Here is a 22,563-nt window from a genome sequence, read left to right on the forward strand (position 1 = left end):
TAATAACGTAAATCGGCAGGAAATAAAAGTTGCATGACATAATTAAAAGTGTATGACATCCTCTTTCTGAACCAATTCTTATTATGTTGTAAAGCGAGATTTGAAACAGAAATGCCTTTCACTGTGACGTAACCGAACAATTAGATTGTCGGCTTCGCTTATATGGGGCAACGCACCTCTGAAGTGAAGATCTTGAAATAAAACTGGTTACCTGTTACCTTCAGCACAGCAGTAGCTCTCACTGATTGTGCATACATGCTTTGAAAGGCGTTGCCACTGAATAAAGTATGTTTCCCTTGGTACTAATGTCGCATGGTTGGGGTGAAGTACCGAACCGCAGCCTAAATTTGGCGTCTCGAATGGAGTTAACTAATGTAAAAACTGCATTACATTAATTTGTATAGCATTATCAAGGTCTGTGCTACGTTCGAATGCACAGAGGAAGAAAAAACTAACGTACTCCCAAAATGGAACCGATTGATGCCCTGACGGTAATGATCCTTAAGCCTCATCCACTGCGGCATGCTCTTCACCTCACGAGTTAGCTCTCCTGATCTATTAGAATTGTCGGCGTATCTTTGTTTTATCTGTTATTAACAACATTCCCTGTGAGAGCGATAAACAAGCCGACATGATGCAGTCAGTTTTTATAATAGTGCAGTTGTATAATTTTTTGTTGCGAGCCAGAAATATACAATGGTGAGTTCAAACGTATGTGAATTCTTAAGGAACCAAACTACTGAGGTCATTAGTCCCTAAGCCTACACACTACTTAACCTAACTTAAAAAAACAATAACTTACGCTAAGGACAAAACACACACACACACACACACACACACACACACATGCCCGAGGGAGGACTCGAACCTCCGACAGGGACAGCAGCCCGGACCGTGGCAAGACGCCATAGACCGCGCGGCTACCCCGCGTGGCAATGGTGAGTTTACACAAAACTCGTGCACCAGTTTATATGACGTTAAAGTTGTTCCGTGCTTCAGACGACTGCTGATTTGGAAATTTGCTCCTCCAGTATCAGCTGTCTTGCATTTAAAACACTAATCGCTTTATCTAGTGAATACAGTAACGAGTAAGTCCTGTCAGATAATATTCACGTGATCACGATGTGTGAGGCACCATTCGCTGTTTCCGCCTGCTCACTCTGACGTCAAGCTTATAAAAGACTCTGATAGTGCTCTATTCCTTCGAAAAATTGTAGAAATGTGAACGCCTGCAGAGTTCGGTAGAATAGGTGATACAGGCCACCCCAAATACCAGTAAATGTATTGAGTTTCAGTTATCGCTAGATTGTAGCGTCAGTATGGCTTATTTTCTGACATAAGCAAGTAATTTTTGGCATTTAAAGCTAACTGATAATTATACTGAATTTGCTTTTTTAATTCAAAGAGTACATCAGTATATAACAGGAGCGAAACTTGATCAAATAGTAACGAGATAACAACGCCGCAAACACTGAAATCTGATCAGGAGAAGAGGTCCAACTAACTTGGTTCCCTACTTTACCAAATGTAAGCAAACACATAACTTAAGATTTTTTGTAAAATTTGTCTCATATGTATTCAACTGGCGAGAGAGCTGGTGATATTTTTGTCTAGGGCAGTAGTTTTACACCACGAAGAGCATGTTGCGTGGCAGCAACTGTATGTGGCGGTGCATTGTCGTGCTGGAAAAGCACATCACCTTCCTGTCGAAGAAAAGCATTAGCACGGGGATGACAGTCTGTACAACGTAGCGGGCAATGGTTATTTTACTCTGCAGAAACACCACATGTTACTGCTAGTTATTACTGACTACCCCCCACACCATGAAGCCGGGGGTAGAACCTTTGTGTCGCGGGCGAAAGCATCCTGGAATAGGCAGCTCGCCAGGTCTACGCCCTACACGGGTAATTTACGTCCAGAGGTCGCATACAGACAGAACTTCTCTCATCCGTTTGGAAAGTGAGTTCATAACAGACTATTTTCCTTTGTTAGAAATATGGTTAGGTTAGGTTGTTACTGTGAATGATTACATCCAAAAAACGTTTTCGGTGAATATTCTCTCAAAATACGTGTTATTTTTATGCAAATAAGAGTTTAAAGATGATTAAATATCAGCTCTGCTTCCGTATTTCACATGAATGTGAACTGACTTTACTAGTGACTTTGTGTACTTTTTCCCACAAGTGTTTTAGTTAGTAATTATCAAAACGTGTTTACAACTTTCAAGTAACAATGGAAAGCAATTACGTGAAGCCTGATATTGGAAACCTTTCAAGCTATCACGCATTTATGACTTACACAGCACCGTTTGGCAACGAAGTCAGCCTACGTTTCTCTATGGAATAGTACAAAAACTGAGCTACACATTCGTGCTGTTTGGCGTGGCCAAGTCGTTAACGCACGGAAATGCGATACGAAAGAACACGGCTTCGAGCACAGATAGGTACAACTTTTTTTTTTCCTCTTCATATAAGCAACACGTTCTAAGACACTGTTATTCGTGTAAGTGAACATTTTTGTGCAATAATTGTTATTACTTACATGTAAGAGCGCACTTCCTCAGTAATGATTTCGTGATTTCTGTGTGTTTAAAAAACGAAATGTGAAATTGCTCTAGATGAAATTACTGTGAGTGAAACAACCTATAGTGACGTTTATATTTTTTCTTGTCAGAAATAATTCACCATTTTTTTCCGAATATGTAGCGATTTCCGAGTATGCGTTAGCCAAGAATCTAAGAGCACTTAAATTACTTGTAATGTAAGTAGCATCAATCATCTTCATAATCTTGCTTGTCACAAGTATTTATCTGCAATCGAATCCTCAACAACAGTCGACAGAGATGAAAGATCTCCGCCGTAATATTTTTAGATTGTAGCACGATATACGAAACATTTTCATTCACCATATGCATGTTATAAACTTCGACGAACTGCAGGAGCTCTCGAAAATGCGTTTTTTCAATTTTATTTTTAAGACCCAAATTGTTGACGTATCATATAGATAAGAGGGGTACTTAATCATTTGGATCTCTAGGAGCGAGTTATAGTCACATTCGGTTTAACTTCTTATTCTTTGAAACTGTCAGAATCAATTTTTCGGGTGTTTTTATAGCGCCTGTGCCGCTTTGTGTTCGTGACCCTGTGCGCGCTGCAGTGCGCATGCGCGGATCTACGGCCCCTTGCTTTTGATTGGCTTGCGCTACGCGAACCGACAACAGCGCTTCGGTTCTCTAGACACGAACGGTATCGCTGCCGAAATGCATAATGAATAATGCAGGCACTCTAATTCGAGTACTTGACCGTTCGGTGCTCTTGAGTACCGAAACGATCGGCAAATGGCAGAAAGATACAGAATAGGCACCCAGAGCAGGCATGCTTGGCGGTGTCGTGGTTTCAATACTAGCTTGACTAGAGGCAAAGGTGGTCTTAGCCCTGTTGGAAGCAGATGGTTCCCAATGGTCGTTGGTGAAACAGCGCACGCAACATCAGGCCAAGTTTCTTTGGTCGACCACTCTTGCTCTCACACTGTTTCGATCTTGATGTGCGTCTGTACTACACTGTCGTCCAGAACATGGTCTACAGGCATGGGAATGTTCCATAGACCACTGCTGAAAGCAGCGACACAGCAACGATACTTTCTGCCCATGACATGCAGCAGCTCGTCTATACGTCCAGTCAGCTTCCCGCAGCCAGGTAACGGCTTCAGTTATCCTACAGGAGTACGTACTCGTTAGGTGAGCCATGACTGTACACTAAAATGAATGTTGCAAACACTCTTCATTGCTAAACTCGCATCATTACGGCCAGCAGAATCAAAACAGAGGTGTGTAGCCAGATCTCGCGAGCACCACCTCATCACCAATAACTATGACAAATGAATCGCTAACGCTGCAGCTCCTCGATATGCAAATATTATTCCTTTGTGCCACTGAACACAATCTTTGCAGCTGCTGCACATTTTTTTTCTGGCAGTGTATTTGAAAAAAATTGTGCTATCTCAATACTTCGAATAAAAACTCGTCATCAAACATTCATTCACTAAAAACAACTTATGCTGATAAAATGATGTTCTTCAAATTTTTTTAAAGCCAATTAGTCCTGCTGTCGTTGCGATCAGACATTTCGCGAGGCCCTGCAGACTTTGACAATGTATGCTGAGTCAAAAGCCTGCATATAGTTTTCCTTTATGTCGAATGTCACCAGACTGTTAGAGCAGTGGTGCGGTTGTATGCTCATAGGTACCCTGATCTTAACAATCATGGCGATCTATCATATGAAAAAATTTCAAGAGACTGTAAGTGCAAAGAATAAAGTACGTCAACGAGAAAACAGTAACTGATCGGCGAAATGCAACTAACAACACATTTCATTCTAACGACAGCTTCATGACAATAGCGTTCAGTATCGGAAACAGATCTCCAAACGCTCTCTACAAAAAGATGCGGCGTTCTAGGCAAGATTTTTTGTGCGGAGTAGTAATATTTTTCAAAAACTGAGCAAGAGCTAAATCATTCTTCGCTATCTGTTCACTGCTGATCAATTTAGAATCCACGCCGGCTTAGAGAAGCAGATAAAAAAAGGCTTTGCTCTGTCAACGTGTGGGTTTTCGAGAATTGCATCATTGCTCGATATTATATTGACGGGATTATAAACAGCCAGAATCATCTGCGCTTCCAAATAGATCTGATGCCGTAGTTCTTGAAAGACATCCCACTGGACAAAAGACTATCCGTGCGTTACCAACATGACGGATGTCTTGCTCATTCCGCACAGATAACTGCAGATTTTCTTTACAGAACATTTCGAGATAGTTGGTTCCATAGTTCGAGTAACACAAAATGGTCAGCACGCTCACTAGACTTAAGACTTCCGGACAAGGTATGGAAAATTAAAACAAAAGGTCTGTAAGGAAACACTGACTACTACAGAAAATATGGTCTTATTCTGCGGTAAGTCGGATTAGATTAGATTAGATTAGATTAATACTTGTTCCATGTCATGAATACGACACTTCGCAATGATGTGGAACGTGTCAGGTTAATGAAAGATGTCTGTACAAGATATTACATTACACAAAATATTGCATGACACTAATGCTTAAGTTAGTTTTTTTCCCTCCCTTAATTTATATCTAAAAATTCAGCCAATGAGTAGAAGGAGTTGTCATCTAGAAATTCTTTTAATTTATTTTTAAATGTTGGTTGACTATCTATCAGGCTTTTGATGCTGTTTGGTAGGTGACCAAAGACTTTTGTGGCAGCATAATTTACCCCCTTCTGTGCCAAAGTCAGATTTAACCCTGCATAGTGAAGATCATCCTTTCTCCTGGTGTTATAGATATGCACACTGCTATTACTTTTGAACTGGGCTGGATTATTAACAACAAATTTCATAAGTGAATATATATACTGTGAGGTTACTGTGAGGATCCCTATGTCCTTAAATAGATGTCTGAAAGATGACCGTGGGTGGGCTCGAGCAATTATTCTGATTACACGTTACTTTTCTACTCAACGATGAATTACCCCAGAATATGATACCACACGAAAGCAGTGAATGAAAGCAGGCATTGTAAGCTAATTTACTGAGATTCTTATCACCAAAATTTGCAATAATCCTAATAGTATACGTAGCCGATCTCAGACGTTTCAGCAGACCATCAATGTGTTGCTTCCAGTTTAACCTCTCATAAATGGACACACCTAAAAATTTTGAAAATTCTACCTTACCTACAGACTTCTATTCAAAGTCTATATTTATTACTGGAGTTGTGCCATTTACTGTACGGAACTGTATATACTGTGTTTTATCAAAATTTAAAGAGAGTCCGTTTGCTGAGAACCACTTAATAATTTTGTGAAAAACATCATTTACAATTACATCACTTAGTTCTTGATTTTTAGATGTTATTACTATACTTGTATCATCAGCAAAAAGAACTAACTTTGCATCTTCATCAATATGGAATGGTAAGTCATTAATGTATATCAAGAACAGTAAAGGACCTAAGACCTAAGACCGAACCCTGTGGGACCCCGTGCTTGATAGTTCCCCAGTTTGAGGAATCAGCTGTTGTATTAACATTACATGAACCACTTATTTCAACTTCCAGTTAAGTATGAATTAAACCATTTGTGCACTGCCCCCTCAAACCATAATGATTTAGCTTATCTAAAAGAATTCCATGATTTACACAGTCAAAGGCCTTTGAGAGATCACAAAAAATAGCAATGGGTGATGTCCGGTTATTCAGAGCATTTAATATTTGATCAGTGAAAGCGTATGTAGCACTTTCTGTTGAAAAGCCTTTCTGAATGAATTCAGCGGGACCTCGAACAGCTTTATAGCATGTATCACTGCTTGACCTCAATATTTCGAGCACTTGATATGATGATAGTCACAGTAATAAACACATGAACCATACGTTAGTTACGTGTTTGCTTATGTTTGGTAAGTAGAACGTATGTATGTTCTCCCCACCTGAAGGGGTCACAGTGGTTTGCGGCGCTATCTTGTCGTTCTCAGATTCCGCACATGTCATTAAAGTTCGCTTCGAAGACTCTTTCCACTGCTACAGAAAAAAGTACATGGTTTCGTTTTTCTAGTCAGTGTCGTAATTCGGCACCTACAAGCAAGAAAAAATTACGTGTGTTTGTTATAAAATACGCCACATTGTCCACTGTAGCTTAGCTAAAACTGCATCTTGATGTATTTATTCGTTTTGGATTGGTTTCTTGCGGCCTTTCGTACATGCTTCGGACAGGTTTTATTTATAAAACTTTCTCTTTTTGATCGCCTCCCTGTGGAAAGTAGCTTAACAATGGGAACCTATGTACAGGGTGTTAGATCAACAGTGACACCCTTAAAAACAATTGAAAATTCATACAGCCTAGACCAATTAGTGCTCCATGCCACCAGCTGCAGCAGTCTGCAAGGCGTATGTAACGATCTGAGGATAACCAGCCATTGATAGAAATCGATCACCATTTTTAAATAACATGTTATCCGGTCTATACCGTTTTATTACATTTTAATATTATTTTATGAAAATTTGGAAATTTGTGGTAAGTTCTATGGGACCAAACTGCTGAGGTCATCGGTCCCTAGGCTTACACATTACTTAATCTAACTTACACTAACTTACGCTAAGGACAACGCACACGCCCATGCGCGAGGGAGGACTCGAACCTCCGACGGGGGGGGGGGGGGGGGGTGCCGTGCGATCCGTGGCAAGGCGCCTAAGGCCGCACAGTTGCCCCGCCCGACTCTCTATTTTATGGCCGCTGACATATCTTAAAACTATACCTCAAAAAACCTTAAGATCGCATTTGTTTCAACGGTAAATGATACTAAAAGTAAGAAAAGCATATGTCATGCTGTACAAGGGCTTCAAATGAGCAACGCCTGTGAGGCACGTGTTTGTAAATCGCTTATCTTTCACAAAAAAAGTAATTATATGAGGTGAGCCGACAATGCAACTAGCCACTGTCGACATTTCACGTTTGCTGAATCTACAAGAATGAAGACATACAAGGGAACTTTGGGATGAATATCTTCAATATAATTCCCAAGATAACATGGATAGATAAATATGAAATCTGTCACACAATCAGCCAAGGTGTGCTGCACCCAAGTTGCCGAAAAGAATAATTTAGAGAAGAATGTACTAGAAAAAGATATTTTGGATGATGATGCGTTTGGAGTTAGGAAAGGTGGAGACACCAGAGAGGTGGTCCTTTGTACTTGATAATGGGGGCAAAACTTAAAAAAAAAAAAATTCCAAGTCACTTACACACGCTTTTGCCGACCTAGAAAAACCGTTCGACAACGTAAAATGGTAACAATGGTCGAAATTCTCAGGAAAGCAGGTATAAGCTACAGCGAAACACAGTTAATACACACTGCCTGACGCACCATGAAGTAGAGCAGGAAACGAAATGAAACTTGACGGTTTGAGAGGATATTTGATGTTATTTCAGTGATTACAAAATCGAATCAAATTTACAAAGAAGTTGGCAATAGAAAACCACTTATCACTATTGTCCCCCCCCCTCCCCCACCTGCCCCCGGCCTGGATGTACAACGAATGTGTTGTATCCCCCCTTGAGGCAAGGTGCCTCACAAATCCTTCATATTCTGGATGATGACACTGGGACGGAGTTGACGTCCCAGCAGGTGCCACGCCTGTTCTATGGAGACAGAGCTAGAGATCTTGTTGGCCACGGGAGTATTTTAGCAATACGCACACAGTTCACAGAGATATGTGTCATGCGCGGACAGGCACTATCTTGTTGAAAAACGGCACCACGATACTCTTCCATGAGTGGTAACACATGACGGCACAGAATGTCCGTGTCATACCGACTTGCTATTAGAGTTCCCTCAGTCACAACCAGCCACGACCATATCCGATGTCCCCCCTGCACCTGTGTCTCTCCAAAATATCGAAGTAATGGGACCTCTCATCAGGTCTCCGCCATACTCACCGACTATGGTCATCTAAGGTAGTACAGAACAGCGATTCCTCACTGAAACCGAAGCGACGCATTAATCAGCAGTCCATGGATGCAGGTCACGTATTCACTCCAAACGCAGCCGGTTGCGTCGTGGTGTTAACAGCAACCTACGCAAGGGGCAGGAATTCCTTAGTTCGGCTGCTGTTGGTTTCCGACCAATGATGCGGTACGACAAAGAATGTTGTAGGTAGATAATTATTTGTTCTCGAATAGCAAGTGCAGATGTGACGGAATTACAATACTGTCTTTGGTTAATATTACGGCGATGCTGCCTAGTGGTTATCAGACGTGTTCGACTCAAAACATGTAGTCGGGTGTGCCTGCCCTCCCATTTAGTTCAACATCTGGCCACTGTCAAGGCCCCACAAATCTGGATGTTGCACGATTCGATCAGCTTGCCTAATGAAGACCACAATGAGGCTACTTAAAAAATTCTTTCTCTCAGGACGCACGGCACTTCGGCGCTGTTCAGTCCACCAGGCCTGGTAGCAACGGTAAACATGGTCAACAATAATGCACACTGGTAGTCATTGCAGCTGTCACAAACGATTGCAACTCTAATCATTTACATACCCGCCAATCGTGTGTTATGTATAGGAAGTTATATTGATGTCTGACCGTGTCTTCTGCGTACTTAACTCTTTTTGTCAGGCTGTTACGATACGAATGAATTGAACAGTTTAATGAACTCACATAATAGATTGACAGTAAACCGAGAAAAGATAAAAGTAATGTGGATTAGCAGAAGCGAAATTAACGATAAACTTAACATGAAGGTTGGGGAATTCAACGAATTCTGCTACCTTGAAAGTGGAACAAGACATCGCGGACGAATCAGGAACAATATAAAAACCAGCCTAGCACATGCAATGAAGGTGTTCCTCGTTAATATAGGCCTATTACTTTTAGTATTAAACATAGGACTTAATTTCAGGACGTTCATGATAGACGGGAAACTGAAGAAAAAAAGACAATCGAAGTGTTTGAAACCTGGTGCTACACATGGATACTGAAAATTAGGTAAACTGCTTAAAAATGGGAAGGTAGTCCGCATAATTGGTAAAGAAAGGAATATGCTGAAAATAATGTCTTGAATAAGGAACAGGATGACAGGATGAATGTTAAGACATCATGATTCAGTTACATGGCACCAGGAGAAGCTGTACGGCATAAAAACTATAGAGGAATGCAGGTTCTAATATGTGTGCAATAAATAATTCTTGGTGTAATTGTTGTTGTTGTTGTTGTGGTCTTCAGGCCTGAGACTTGTTTGATGCAGCTCTCCATGTTACCCTAACCTGTTCAAGCTTCTTCATCTTACTGCAACCTACATCCTTCTGAATCTGCTTAGTGTATTCATCTCTTGGCCTCCCTCTACGATTTTTACCCTCCACGCTGCCCTGCAATGCTAAGTTTGTGATTCCTTGATGCCTAAGAACATGTCCTACTAACCGGTCCCTTCTTTTTGTCAAGTTGTGCCACATACTCCTCTTCTCCCCAATTCTATTCAATACTTCATCATTAGTTATATGATCTACCCATCTAATCTTCAGCATTCTTCTGTAGCGCCACATTTCGAAAGCTTCTATTCTCTTCTTGTCCAAACTATTGCTGTAATTACTACTCAGTAAAGTAAATTTATTCTATACGAAAAGGCAGCCACGGGAAAGAAACTCATGGTGGGCCCCATAAAATCAGAAAACTGATTTTAAAAAAGGTCTTGAGTAGTTGTCAAAATATGGAGTACAGTACCGTAGTAACTTTAAACGATATGTTGTGTACAATGAAGGCAGTCCTTAATTAAAAACTCCATCATTATTACTGACTCTCATCCATGAACCCCATAATTTATTTTTCATTACATTTCGTCTACTGTGATGAGACACGCCATGAATTCCTCACCTGTGCGACTCTTGTCATACAGAATACACTTCATTTATTAAACACTACTGAGTTGTACTTACACACAACAATTAATTGTTGGACATTCCAGTATCTGTCTTCCCCTTCAGGTTTTACTCTATGCAGCTTCCTCTAGAACCATAAAATCAGTTCCCTGATGTTATAACAAACGTTCTCTGTAAGACTTCCCCTAACACTACTATTAGTCCTGTCACGGGAAAAGTCCAGTGCAGCATAACACTACCCATTTTTACCACGAGAGCAATTCCCCAATAATGTTACTCCTTCGAATTCAGTTTAAAGTTTGGCCGTGATAGAGTTCTAATGGAAACTCACTGGACAAAGTTTCGTCACCAGAAATATTACTTATAGTCAGAGAGCAGCAGTCATTTTAACGAGAATCGAATGGATGTAACTGTGATTGTAGCATGAAACTGCAGCTACGTAAATCAAGGACGGTCACCAGACTAATTAGACAAAGCGATTCCAGGTAAACATACTGTTAATCAAGAAAGCTAATTGTTGTATTGCTGTATATAAGCTTCAATGAATTGGGATAAAAATCAACCAATTGCAGAATACAGGTTTATTAGACCTTAACCATAGTTTCGACATATTTTGAACTTTCTTCTTCAGAAGTTATTGTACCTAATAACAAATATTACGACATTGTGTGTAGAATATATATGATATCGTCACAGCGTACAAAATTACAGGAAACGTTTACAAATAATTTTACTGGAGCATACTCACGTAGAATCACATTATCTATATCCAATGTGGGATTCGTTCACTCTGTCCAGTACATGCGCGTGTAATCCACTTAGTTGTTCTCTATTGGAGAACTTTATCGTAAAACGTTTTAAAAATATCACATTTAACATCGCAATCAACAACGTCTCGTTTGCCACTTGATATTTATAACGTAGCATCGGATCCTCCAGAGTGTAAGTACGCCACGTACAGAACTATGGGCATGCGCTGACTAGATGAAGACTGGAGGCACTAGTTTTGGGTGCCTCTGATAGGTAGTGGTCCTGCATGTCCAGTATACGCTTAGCTGCAATGAGCAACGTGCGTGATATCACAGATACATACTCATTACTAGAATTAACATGTTAACTAAAAAGTTTAAAAGAGGGAGAGGAGGGGGTACAAAAAGTGCGCCAATTTAAGTCATATGGACAGTAAAGAACCCGTAAGGTGAGGTAACCTTAGCAAACTATTCACAGTATCATAAAGACACACGAGAAGCAGTTGTGCCTGAATATGCAACTGCAACAAGCATTAGTGACGACGTGAAAATGCTTCGAGGAAATATTATCAGTGTATAAGAGGCCTAATACTGGGGTACTGAATTGACTCAAATGGCTCTGAGTAACGGGAGCTATAAGTAGGGGGAAGCAGTATATTCGATACCTCATCCAGAAACGTACCCTCTCGAAACCTGGCGAGCAAGGTACACCGCGATGCAGAGCGCCTCTCTTGCAGAGTCTGCCACTTGAGTTTGCTAAACATCTCCGTAACGCTTTCACGGTTACCAAATAACCCTGTGACGAAACGCGCCGCTCTTCTTTGGATCTTCTCTATCTCCTCCGTCAACCCGATCTGGTACGGATCCCATACTGATGAGCAATACTCAAGTATAGGTCGAACGAGTGTTTTGTAAGCCACCTCCTTTGTTGATGGACTACATTTTCTAAGGACTCTCCCAATGAATCTCAACCTGGTACCCGCCTTACCAACAATTAACTTTGTATGATCATTCCATTTCAAATCGTTCCGCACGCATACTCCCAGATATTTAACAGAAGTAACTGCTACCAGTGTTTGTTCCGCTATCATATAATCATACAATAAACGATCCTTCATTCTATGTATTCGCAGTACATTACATTTGTCTATGTTAAGGGTCAGTTGCCACTCCCTACACCAAGTGCCTATCCGCTGCAGATCTTCCTGCATTTCGCTACAATTTTCTGATGCTGCAACTTCTCTGTATACTACAGCATCATCCGCGAAAAGCCGCATGGAACTTCCGACACTATCTACTAGGTCATTTATATATATTGTGAAAAGCAATGGTCCCATAACACTCCCCTGTGGCGCGCCAGAGGTTACTTTAACGTCTGTAGACGTCTCTCCATTGATAACAACATGCAGTGTTCTGTTTGCTAAAAACTCTTCAATCCAGCCACACAGCTGGTCTGATATTCCGTAGGCTCCTACTTTGTTTATCAGGCGACAGTGCGGAACTGTATCGAACGCCTTCCGGAAGTCAAGAAAAAAAGCATCTACCTGGGAGCCTGTATGTAATATTTTCTGGGTCTCATGAACAAATAAAGCGAGTTGGGTCTCCCACGATCGCTGTTTCCGGAATCCATGTTGATTCCTACAGAGTAGATTCTGGGTTTCCAAAAACGACATGATACTCGAGCAAAAAACATGTTCTAAAATTCTACCACAGATCGACGTCAGAGATATAGGTCTATAGTTTTGCGCATCTGCTCGACGACCCGTTTTGAAGACTGGGACTACCTGTGGTCTTTTCCAATCATTTGGAACCTTCCGTTCCTCTAGATACTTGCGGTACACGGCTGTTAGAAGGGGGGAAAGTTCTTTCGCATACTCTGTGTAGAATCGAATTGGTATTCCGTCAGGTCCAGTGGACTTTCCTCTGTTGAGTGATTTCAGTTGCTTTTCTATTCCTTGGACACTTATTTCGATGTCAGCCTTTTTTCATTTGTGCGAGGATTTAGAGAAGGAACTGCAGTGCGGTCTTCCTCTGTCAAACAGCAATGGAAAAAGGTGTTTAGTATTTCAGCTTTACGCGTGTCATCCTCTGTTTCAAAGCCATCATCATCCTTGAGTGTCTGGATATGCTGTTTCGTGCCACTTACTGATTTAACGTAAGACCAGAACTTCTTAGAATTTTCTGTCAAGTCGGTACATAGAATTTTACTTTCGAATTCACTGAACGCTTCACGCATAGCCCTCCTTACGCTAACTTTGACATCTTTTAGGTTCTGTTTGTCTGAGAGGTTTTGGCTGCGTTTAAACTTGGGGTGAAGCTCTCTTTGCTTCCGCAGTAGTTTCCTAACTTTGTTGTTGAACCACGATTGGTTTTTCCCGTCCCTCACAGTTTTACTCCGCACGTACCTGTCTAAAACGCATTTTACAATTGCCTTAAACTTTTTCCATAAACACTCAACATTGTCAGTGTCGGAAGAGAAATTTTCGTTTTGATCTTTCAGGTAGTCTGAAATCTGTCTTCTATTACTCTTGCTAAACAGATAAACCTTCCTCCCTTTTTATATTCCTATTAACTTCCATATTCAGGGATGCTGCAACGGCCTTATGATCACTGATTCCCTGTTCTGCACTTACAGAGTCGAAAAGTTCGGGTCTGTTTGTTAAGAGTAGGTCCAAGATGTTATCTCCACGAGCCGGTTCTCTGTTTAATTGCTCGAGGTAGTTTTCGGATAGTACACTCAGTATAATGTCACTCGATGCTCTGTCCCTACCACCCGTCCTAAACATCTGAGTATCCCAGTCTATATCTGGTAATTTGAAATCTTCACCTAAGATTATAATATGCTGAGAAAATTTATGTGAAATGTATTCCAAATTTTCTCGCAGCTGTTCTGCCACTAATGCTGCTCAGTTGGGAGGTCGGTAAAAGGAGCCAATTATTAACCTAGCTCGGTTGTTGAGTGTAACCTCCACCCTTAATATTTCGCAGGAACTATCCACTTCTACTTCACTACAGGATAATCTACTACTAACAGCGACAAACACGCCACCACCGGTTGCATGCAATCTATCCTTTCTAAACACTGTCTGTGCCTTTGTAAAAATTTCGGCTGAATTTATCTCTGGCTTCAGACAGCTTTCTATACCTATAACGATTTCAGCTTCGGTGCTTTCTATCAGCGCTTGAAATTCCGGTACTTTACCAATGCAGCTTCGACAGTTTACAATTATAATACCGATTGCTGTGCCCCTCACCCTTTGAAGCTGTTGCCCTTTCTGTACTTGCCCGAGGCCATCTAACCTAAAAAACCGCCCAGTCCACGCCACACAGCACCTGCTACCCGTGTAGCCGCTTGCTGCGTGTAGTGGACTCCTGACCTATCCAGCGGAACCCGAAACCCCACCACCCTATGGCGCAAGTCGAGGAATCTGCAGCCCACACGGTCGCAGAACCATCTCAGCCTCTGATTCAGACCCTCCACTCGGCTCTGTACGAAAGGTCCGCAGTCAGTCCTGTCGACGATGCTGCAGATGGTGAGCTCTGCTTTCATCCCGCTAGCGAGATTGGCAGTCTTCACCAAATCAGATAGCCGCCGGAAGCCAGAGAGGATTTCCTCCGATCCATAGCGACACACATCATTGGTGCCGACATGAGCGACCACCTGCAGATGGGTGCACCCTGTACCCTTCATGGCAACCGGAAGGACCCATTCCACATCTGGAATGACTCTCCCCGGTATGCACACGGAGTGCACATTGGTTTTCTTCCCCTCTCTTGCTGCCATATCCCTAAGGGGCCCCATTACGCACCTGACATTGGAGCTCCCAACTACCAGTAAGCCCACCCTCTGCGACTGCCCGGATCTTGCAGACTGAGGGGCAACCTCTGGAACAGGACAAGCAGACATCTCCAGCCGAACATCAGTATCAGCCAGAGACAGAGCCTGAAACCGGTTCGTCAGACAAACTGGAGGGGCCTTCCTTTCAGCCCTCCGGAATGTCTTTCGCCCCCTGCCACACCTCGAGACGACCTCCCACTCTACCAAAGGTGAGGGATCAGCCTCAATGTGGGCAGTATCCCGGGTAGCCACAGTCGTAGTCCGATCGGGGGATGCGTGGGACGAGCTGAGGTCATAAGTCCCCTAGAACTTAAACCTAACTACATCTACATCTACATCGATACATCTACATGGATCTTTGTGATCGTTCCTCCCTATGTAAGTTGGTGTCAACAAAATATTTTCGCATTCGGAGGAGAAAGTTGGTGATTGGAATTTCGTGAGAAGATTCCGTCGCAACGAAAAACGCCTTTCTTTTAATGAAGTCCACCCCAAATCCTGTATCATTTCTGTGACACTGCCTTCCATATTTCGCAATAATACAAAACTTGCTGCCTTTGTTTGAACTTTTTCGATGTATTCAGTCAGTCCTGTCTGGTAACGATCCCACAATGTGCAACAGTATTCTGAAAGAGGACGGACAAGCGTAGTGTAGGTAGCCTCCTTTATAGGTCTGTTACATTTTCTAAGTGTCCTGCCAATGTAACCTAAGGACGTTACACACGTCCATGCCCGAGGCAGGATTCGAACCTGCGACCGCAGCGGTAGCGCGGTGCCAGACTGAAGCGCCTAGAACGGCTCGGCTACACCGGCCGGCTATTGAGTTGGCCGATGATATGAAGAAATACTTTATAAGGACACACTGTGACGGAGAAACTGCGAGTATTTAGACAAATGCAGATTGGTGAAAGAGATAGTGTGGGAGACGCCTGGAGGGAGGGGGGGGGCGGGGGAGGGGAAGGAGGGAAGGGATGGTAGATCATTATGCTAAAGAAAATGGTCGTACTGAGAAAGCAAGCTGTATCAACAGGTATACTAGAAGGGTACATGTTATAAAATAAACAATAGAATAATGAGTACACAAAGGCTTCTAAGCCGTGTACATATGTCTAGAAACCACAATGTCATAGACAGAATAAAACGCACTAATAATTTAAGAAAAAGAGGGTCATCCTTTCAAAGCTGGTGCATTACTAGAATTTTTAACAGCCACTTAACTGTGTATGGCGATACATTGTAAAAGAACAAGTAAAAGACGTACTCTAAGTGAACAAAGAATTCTGAGAGAAACAAACACAGCGCCGAGGCCAGCATCGGACAGTAAACTTGGCTATTCGGCCAGAAGTGGAGGCTTGAAACCTTGCAGGAAATATCTGCTTGCAAGATGAAACTGACCGTTCAGAATGATGATATTTTTGACATGCTTTTTTACCCCCCTCGCCAGAAACGTGAGTATGGTATTAGGTACAGCAACTTCAAAGAAGGAAGTTTTAAAACTGTCGAAAACATGGTTAAGGTTTAATAAACTTGTATTTCGCAACTGGTTGGCTATTATTCCCACTCCATTGAAGCTCTTGCATGCACAGTTGATGAAGCGCAGCCATGTTCAAAATCTTACTTGTGTCCGAAATATGGTTTGTAATTTTGACGCAAAACCATAGTACAACCTAGTATTTATTGGTAGGATTGTTATGTGAGCAGTACAGAAAAAAACTTAAAAGATCTCTGCAACAACTATCTCTCACTAAAGTACATTGTCTGTTTTAAGACGAGAAAGATAATGATCATTACCCAGTATCATTTAACAAGAGAGTACTACAGCTAAATTGGACATGAGGTGGCTTTACACATTGTTATTGAAATACAGCAATATAGAAATGATTATTAAACTGATATGACAGCTATTTATTTCGAAGTGGAGCTTTGCACAATGTATAGCGTAAGTGAAACGTGGGGACCCCTAATCTGTTATCGTCTCAATAAGTTTTTGCGAGTTGTGTAAGTCTAACTATTCATACAGACTGTTATACTGCCTCATCCAAGATAAATATCCCTCAGTCACAAGGTGACGAGCAGGCTGACAGCCGGTTTGCTCCAATACTTGGCCGACGAAAGGAAGAGAATTGGTTCAGACTTCTCACACATAAAACTTATTAAATTCAAAATCTCTTTATGTTGATTATGGGATGAGAGAATGTGTAGTAGTACTGATGATGAACTGCCCGCGGATTGGGCGTTAAGCTCCCCGACACACTGTGCGCCCACTTGAGTAGTAGATTAGGTCCGGCATGATCACATGCTCTCCGTACATGAGACACTGAGAGCCCGACACTGGTAGAAAGTATGGTGCTCGGGACTGACGCCGTCTGTGTGTCAGTGATCACTGTATCGAGGCCTTTCTTACAAATTTGCAGTTTTATGCAGAATCCGACAAAGGAGCAATTTTTGCAGTTTTCACATACGCATAGACGGTGGTTCGTTGTAGATTAATAAAAAGCAGATCCAGAGTTGCAATGGAATGCACTAAGTACTTGCTACTTTCATTGTGAACACATCATACAAACTCTGAGGTGATAATAATTTTTTACGTGCAGTTTCATTGTGCTTTGAATTATATGAGAAGTGTGAACAGCAGAACGTCTTGCTCCTCTTAGTTTTTCAGCGTTTGTACTGTAATGACTTTTGTTGGTTTGTTACATATTCTTATTAAACAATAAGAATGCTATAGACTTTTAAATGGAATACTTAAGCAACTTATATGGTGAAGGACAGTGGTCTGGTGAAACTAATACTGTGGTTTTTCTTTTTCTTTTTAAAGATGAGATGTACCAAACAACTGCTTCTACTTTGTTCCAGCTCTTCTTGACTCTACGTTTGGTGACAGAAATCCATCTCCGCGACGAACTATAAAAGCCACTATCCTGTGTCGATATCCCTTTAGGCTGGAATTTAATAGCAAAGATGCCGCCTGGAGTCAAAACGTGAGTTTTTCATATACAAAGTGAAAGGGAAGTTCCTCTGACATAGCATCATTCCCACAGAACTTCGTTACTAATTTAATTCTCTAATACACTCACACTTCTTTTTTGGAGGGGGGGGCATTGCAAATCTTCATGTCTGATGGAAATTCATGGTAATTTGGTGAGTAAACTTATCAACCAGATATAAGCAACCAAGACACTATCACCAACTGTTTAAATCATGAGCCTTGTACAGTCCGAAAAACAGCATATTCATATAACTGAGGAATTCCTACGGATAACAGGAAAAAGCGGAAATAGCTGAAGAAATTAGATTAGGAAATTAACCACTAAAAGTAGTACATGAGATTTTTATTCGGGCAGCAAGGCAAATGACGATGCCTGAAGCGGAAAAGATATAAAATGTAGAACGGCTATGGCAAGGAAAGAATTTCTGAACAAGAGAAACATTTTAATGTCCAGTATAAAGAAAGGTAAAAAAAAGTGAGATACGTATGTATACAGATGGTGGTAGTATAGTACTCAAGGTATAAAAAGGCAGTGCATTGGTGGAGCTGTCATTTACACTCAGGTGGTTCATATGTAAAGATTTCCGACGTGATTATGGCGCTTCAATGGAAATTAAGGAACTTAGAACGCGGAGCTAGACGCATAGGACTTTCCATTTCGGTAGTCGTTAGTGATTTCAGTATTCCTAGATCCACAATGTCAAGAAGGTGCCGACAATACCAAATTTCAGGCACTACATCTCACCAGGGACAACGCAGTGGCCGACGGCTTTCACTTAACAACCGAGAACAGCGGCGTTTGCTAACAAACAAACAGCACTGCCTGAAGTAACCGCGGAAATTAATGTGCGACGTGCGACGAACGTATCCGTTAGGACAATGCGGAGAAATTTTGAATTAATGGGCTCTGGCAGCAGAGGACCGACGCGAATGCCTTTGCTAACAGCACGGCATCGCCTGCAAGGCCTTACCTGGATTCGTGACCATATCAATTGGCCCGTAGGCGACTACAAAGCCGTGACCTAATCACATGAGTCCCGATATCAGCTGGTAAGAGCAGACAGACGATTTTGACTATGGCGCACACTCCACGAAGCCGTGCGCCCAAGTTGTGCGCGAGACACTGTGTAAGATCGTGACGGCTCCATAGTGGTGTGGGCTGTGTTTACATGGAATGGACTGGATCCTCTGGTTCAGTTAAACCGATCATTGACTGGAAATGGTTAAATTCGGCTGCTTGGAGACCATTTGCAGTCATTCAAGGACTTCGTGTTTCCAAACAACGGTGGAATTTTTGTGGATGACAACGTGCCATGTCACCGGCCACAGTTGTTGGCGATTGGTTTGAAGAACATTCTGGACATTTCTAGCGCACGATTTGGCCACCCAGATCACCCGACATGAATCCCACCGAAAACTTATGGGACGTAACAGAGAGGTCAGTTCGTGTGCAAAATCCTGCGCCGGCAACACTTTTGCATTTGTGGACGTCTATGGTGGCAGCTTGTCCCATTGAAACCATGTCACGTTGCTGCACTGCGCCGGGAAAAAGGATGTCCGACACGATGTTAGAAGGTAACCAGTGACGTTTGTCGTCTCAGTGTACATTTAAGTGTTAGGAAGTATTTTCTGAAAGTATCTGTCTGGCGTGTAGCTCTGTATGGTAGTAAAATGTAGACGGTAAGCAATGTAGACAAGAAGAGACTAGAAGCTTTTTAAATGTGATTCTACGGAAAACTGCAGAAATTAAGTGGTTAGATCGGACAAATAATGAATATTTACTCAAGCTATATAGAGGTGTATAAGTGTCAAGACACAAGTTGACTAACTGTAGGGATTAGTTGATAGGACACAACTTAAGACATCAAGGAATAGTTAAGGAGGGGAGTACGAGGCGAGACTAAAGATTTATTACTGTACAGTAAGATGGCTCAAATAAAAGTAGGATGCAGTAATTATGCAGGAATGAAGAAGTTAGCACAGGATCGACTGGCATAAAGTGCCACATCAGACCACTCTTGGAACTGAAGACCACAACAACAACAACCCAACAACCACAGTAGAGGTCATATGGGCACTGCCTCACTGATGACTGATAACACTGGTCTATACGGTCCCTATAAATTTCGAGCTGAATACGAATATTACAATTAAAATTGTCTCCTAGCCCAGTATTAGAAGTACGTGACACATGAAGGCAACGGAGTGTATTTTCAGCGTCACATTGCAGCCAATGACCTTATAAACATGAATGAGTTAGTTCACAAGTTCTCTGTAATTTTCGGCTCTCCTGTTCCCTGAGTGCAGCTTTATCACTATACTGAAACAATGCCATGCATTCAGCTGATCAGGAGTTCGAGTGGACTCAAATGTATGTCCGCCAACAGCTGGCGTATCTTTGAACGAATGAAAGTCCCCTTTATGACCTTATCTGTGCTGAGTCGCGGAACCTTCTTGCAAAAATACTGAAATGCTGTTTCATTCCTGTGCGCAGCCTTAACAAATGTTGTCGTGAGTCCCAGCTTAATATGCAATGGTGGGAGAACAATTTTTCTCGGATTCACGAGATGTTCTTCGGAAATATTTTTCGACTGCAGGCACAAGAGCTGTTCACGGACGCCATTTCCTCTGTGTTTAGCGTTCTGCTGTTGCCCGAGTGTCCCTCTCGCACAGGTAGCAGCAACAGCGTATCCCCTTGCAAACCCAACAGCATCGCAATGTCTTTGAAGTCTCCATATACCAGACATTCATGCTTATTGTAATTAACACACTTTATAAAGGATTTCAATATGGTATATAACTTTTTTTTTAGCTAACGTACCATATGCAACAGAGGTGGGTGGGCTTTCATTACTATTAAATAACGAAATTGATTCCAGGCTTATTTCGTAGACATCTGTAAACAGTCTCCACTCGTCTGCTTTGTATGTAATGCTCAGGTCTTCCAACAAACCGTCAATGCCACTGAAAAATGTAATGTCGTCTTCAGTACTGAAATGGCATTGAGTATTATCAGACACTCCCGGAACACAAACCAGTCAGCGACGAGATTCCACTGCTGCAGTCGTGAGACCGAGAGCTCAGCTTTACGCTTGGAAGATCGAAATCCCTAATCAGATCATTGAGTTCACAATGTGTTCTTTTGTCTGCTCTGCACTGAAAACGTTCATCTCGCACACTCACCGCTAAGGAACTGTTATCACAATGGCTTTACAGTAGCTCTTGTAATGCCTCATAAGTGTGACTGTGAAACGAAAACACCTTATCTGCTTGTAACCATGCACTAGGAGACAATTTTAACCTTGATTTTCGTGTCCAGCGCACGGGTGCTTTCGTTTCTGTAGAAAGTAAAAAATTAAAATTCGTGAATCAATGTAATTACAGTTATCAAAATGATAGATATTGTAATGGCTATAAATGAGAGATTTGTATTAAGGAATGGGAAGCTAAGGGGGATTGATTTACAAAAGGCATGCAAGATCATGGTCAGTTATCAACGAAAATTGAGTGAGAAAATACTACAAATACATTTCTTCGCTTTTATTTTCATCCAATTTAATTACTTCGCTATCTCCAGTGAAAGCTGAGCGCCGCACTGTGGTGAACGCTTCTGCATACGGTTTGCACCGTCCGCTCCACGTGGAAGGTAAGTGGATACGCAGGACGTTAAGTTTCACACGAGGCACCCATGGCAAAGAGCGATTAGCCGAGCGCTGCCTTCGGCTGAGTCGTCTCGACCGCCGGCGCCTGTGAGCAGGCGTGCGTAGAAGCATCATTGATCACTTGCGTGCACTGCGGTAGTGTCCAGTGAACGAGCTCATCCCGCAGCTTGCGCTTTTGTTCTTAGTGAAAGGAAGTGTTTGGTAGTATCGCCGTTACTGTCGTCTAAAAGGCTCCAGGGCTCGTATTTATTTTCTTGTTTTTATTGCTTGTAGATCACATTTCAGTAGTGGTGCTTTAAGCCGGTATCAGCGCGAGAGTTGAGTAGCTTCGATGTTGTAGATTTGACGGCCTATAGTAGTATTTGATTGTCTGCCTGTGTGCAGCGTGATAGTTACAATGTCAGTGCTAATACAACAGCTTGCGTTTTTCGTTTTTGTGAGTTTAGTGGTATCGTCGTTACTGTTGTTGTAAAGACACTAGAATTTGTTTCTATTTTCTTCTTTTCGTCTTTGTAGAGTTTAATTATAGTACACTGTTTTCCATTAAAATTGTAAAACCATGAAGAGGGCATGCAACGAACGTCAAACTGGCGTGAAGTATATTTGGATCTGCAAACGATTAGCATTTCGGCACAGCCGCTCAGAATAGGTAGCGTTACTCCTTATACATTTTGTACATAAGGAAACATTACCTTTATTCCGAAACTGCAGAAGCCTTTATCGGTCAAGAAGCCTTTAAGGCGCCAAACTCGCCATTATCAACACATCACTCAGTTTATAAGAGGGCGCGTAATAATGCTAAGAGAAGCTGGATGTTCCTTCTGTGATATTGCAGAAAGACTTGACAGGAATGTAGCCAGTATACGTGATTACTGACAACGATAATCATGAAAATGTACA

At 42.0% G+C, this 22,563-nt stretch overlaps 1 protein-coding gene across 4 annotated transcripts in view; it reads left to right on the forward strand.

Annotated features, from left to right (window-relative positions):
- The window catches only part of LOC126354015 (ATP-dependent translocase ABCB1-like), a 243,714-nt gene that overhangs the window by 45,546 nt on the left and 175,605 nt on the right, over positions 1–22,563 (forward strand). For 2 of the 4 annotated variants that reach the window (XM_050003334.1, XM_050003335.1), the window contains exon 2: positions 17,869–17,993. The exons of the other annotated variants lie outside the window; for them this stretch is intronic. In XM_050003334.1, coding sequence (XP_049859291.1) covers positions 17,974–17,993 — 20 coding nt within the window. In that variant the 5' untranslated portion in view covers positions 17,869–17,973. The remainder of the gene's footprint in view (positions 1–17,868; positions 17,994–22,563) is intronic. 4 annotated transcript variants of the gene reach the window in all.

This window comes from Schistocerca gregaria, chromosome 3 (genome assembly GCF_023897955.1).
Source record: "Schistocerca gregaria isolate iqSchGreg1 chromosome 3, iqSchGreg1.2, whole genome shotgun sequence".
Taxonomy (NCBI): Eukaryota; Metazoa; Arthropoda; class Insecta; order Orthoptera; family Acrididae; genus Schistocerca; species Schistocerca gregaria.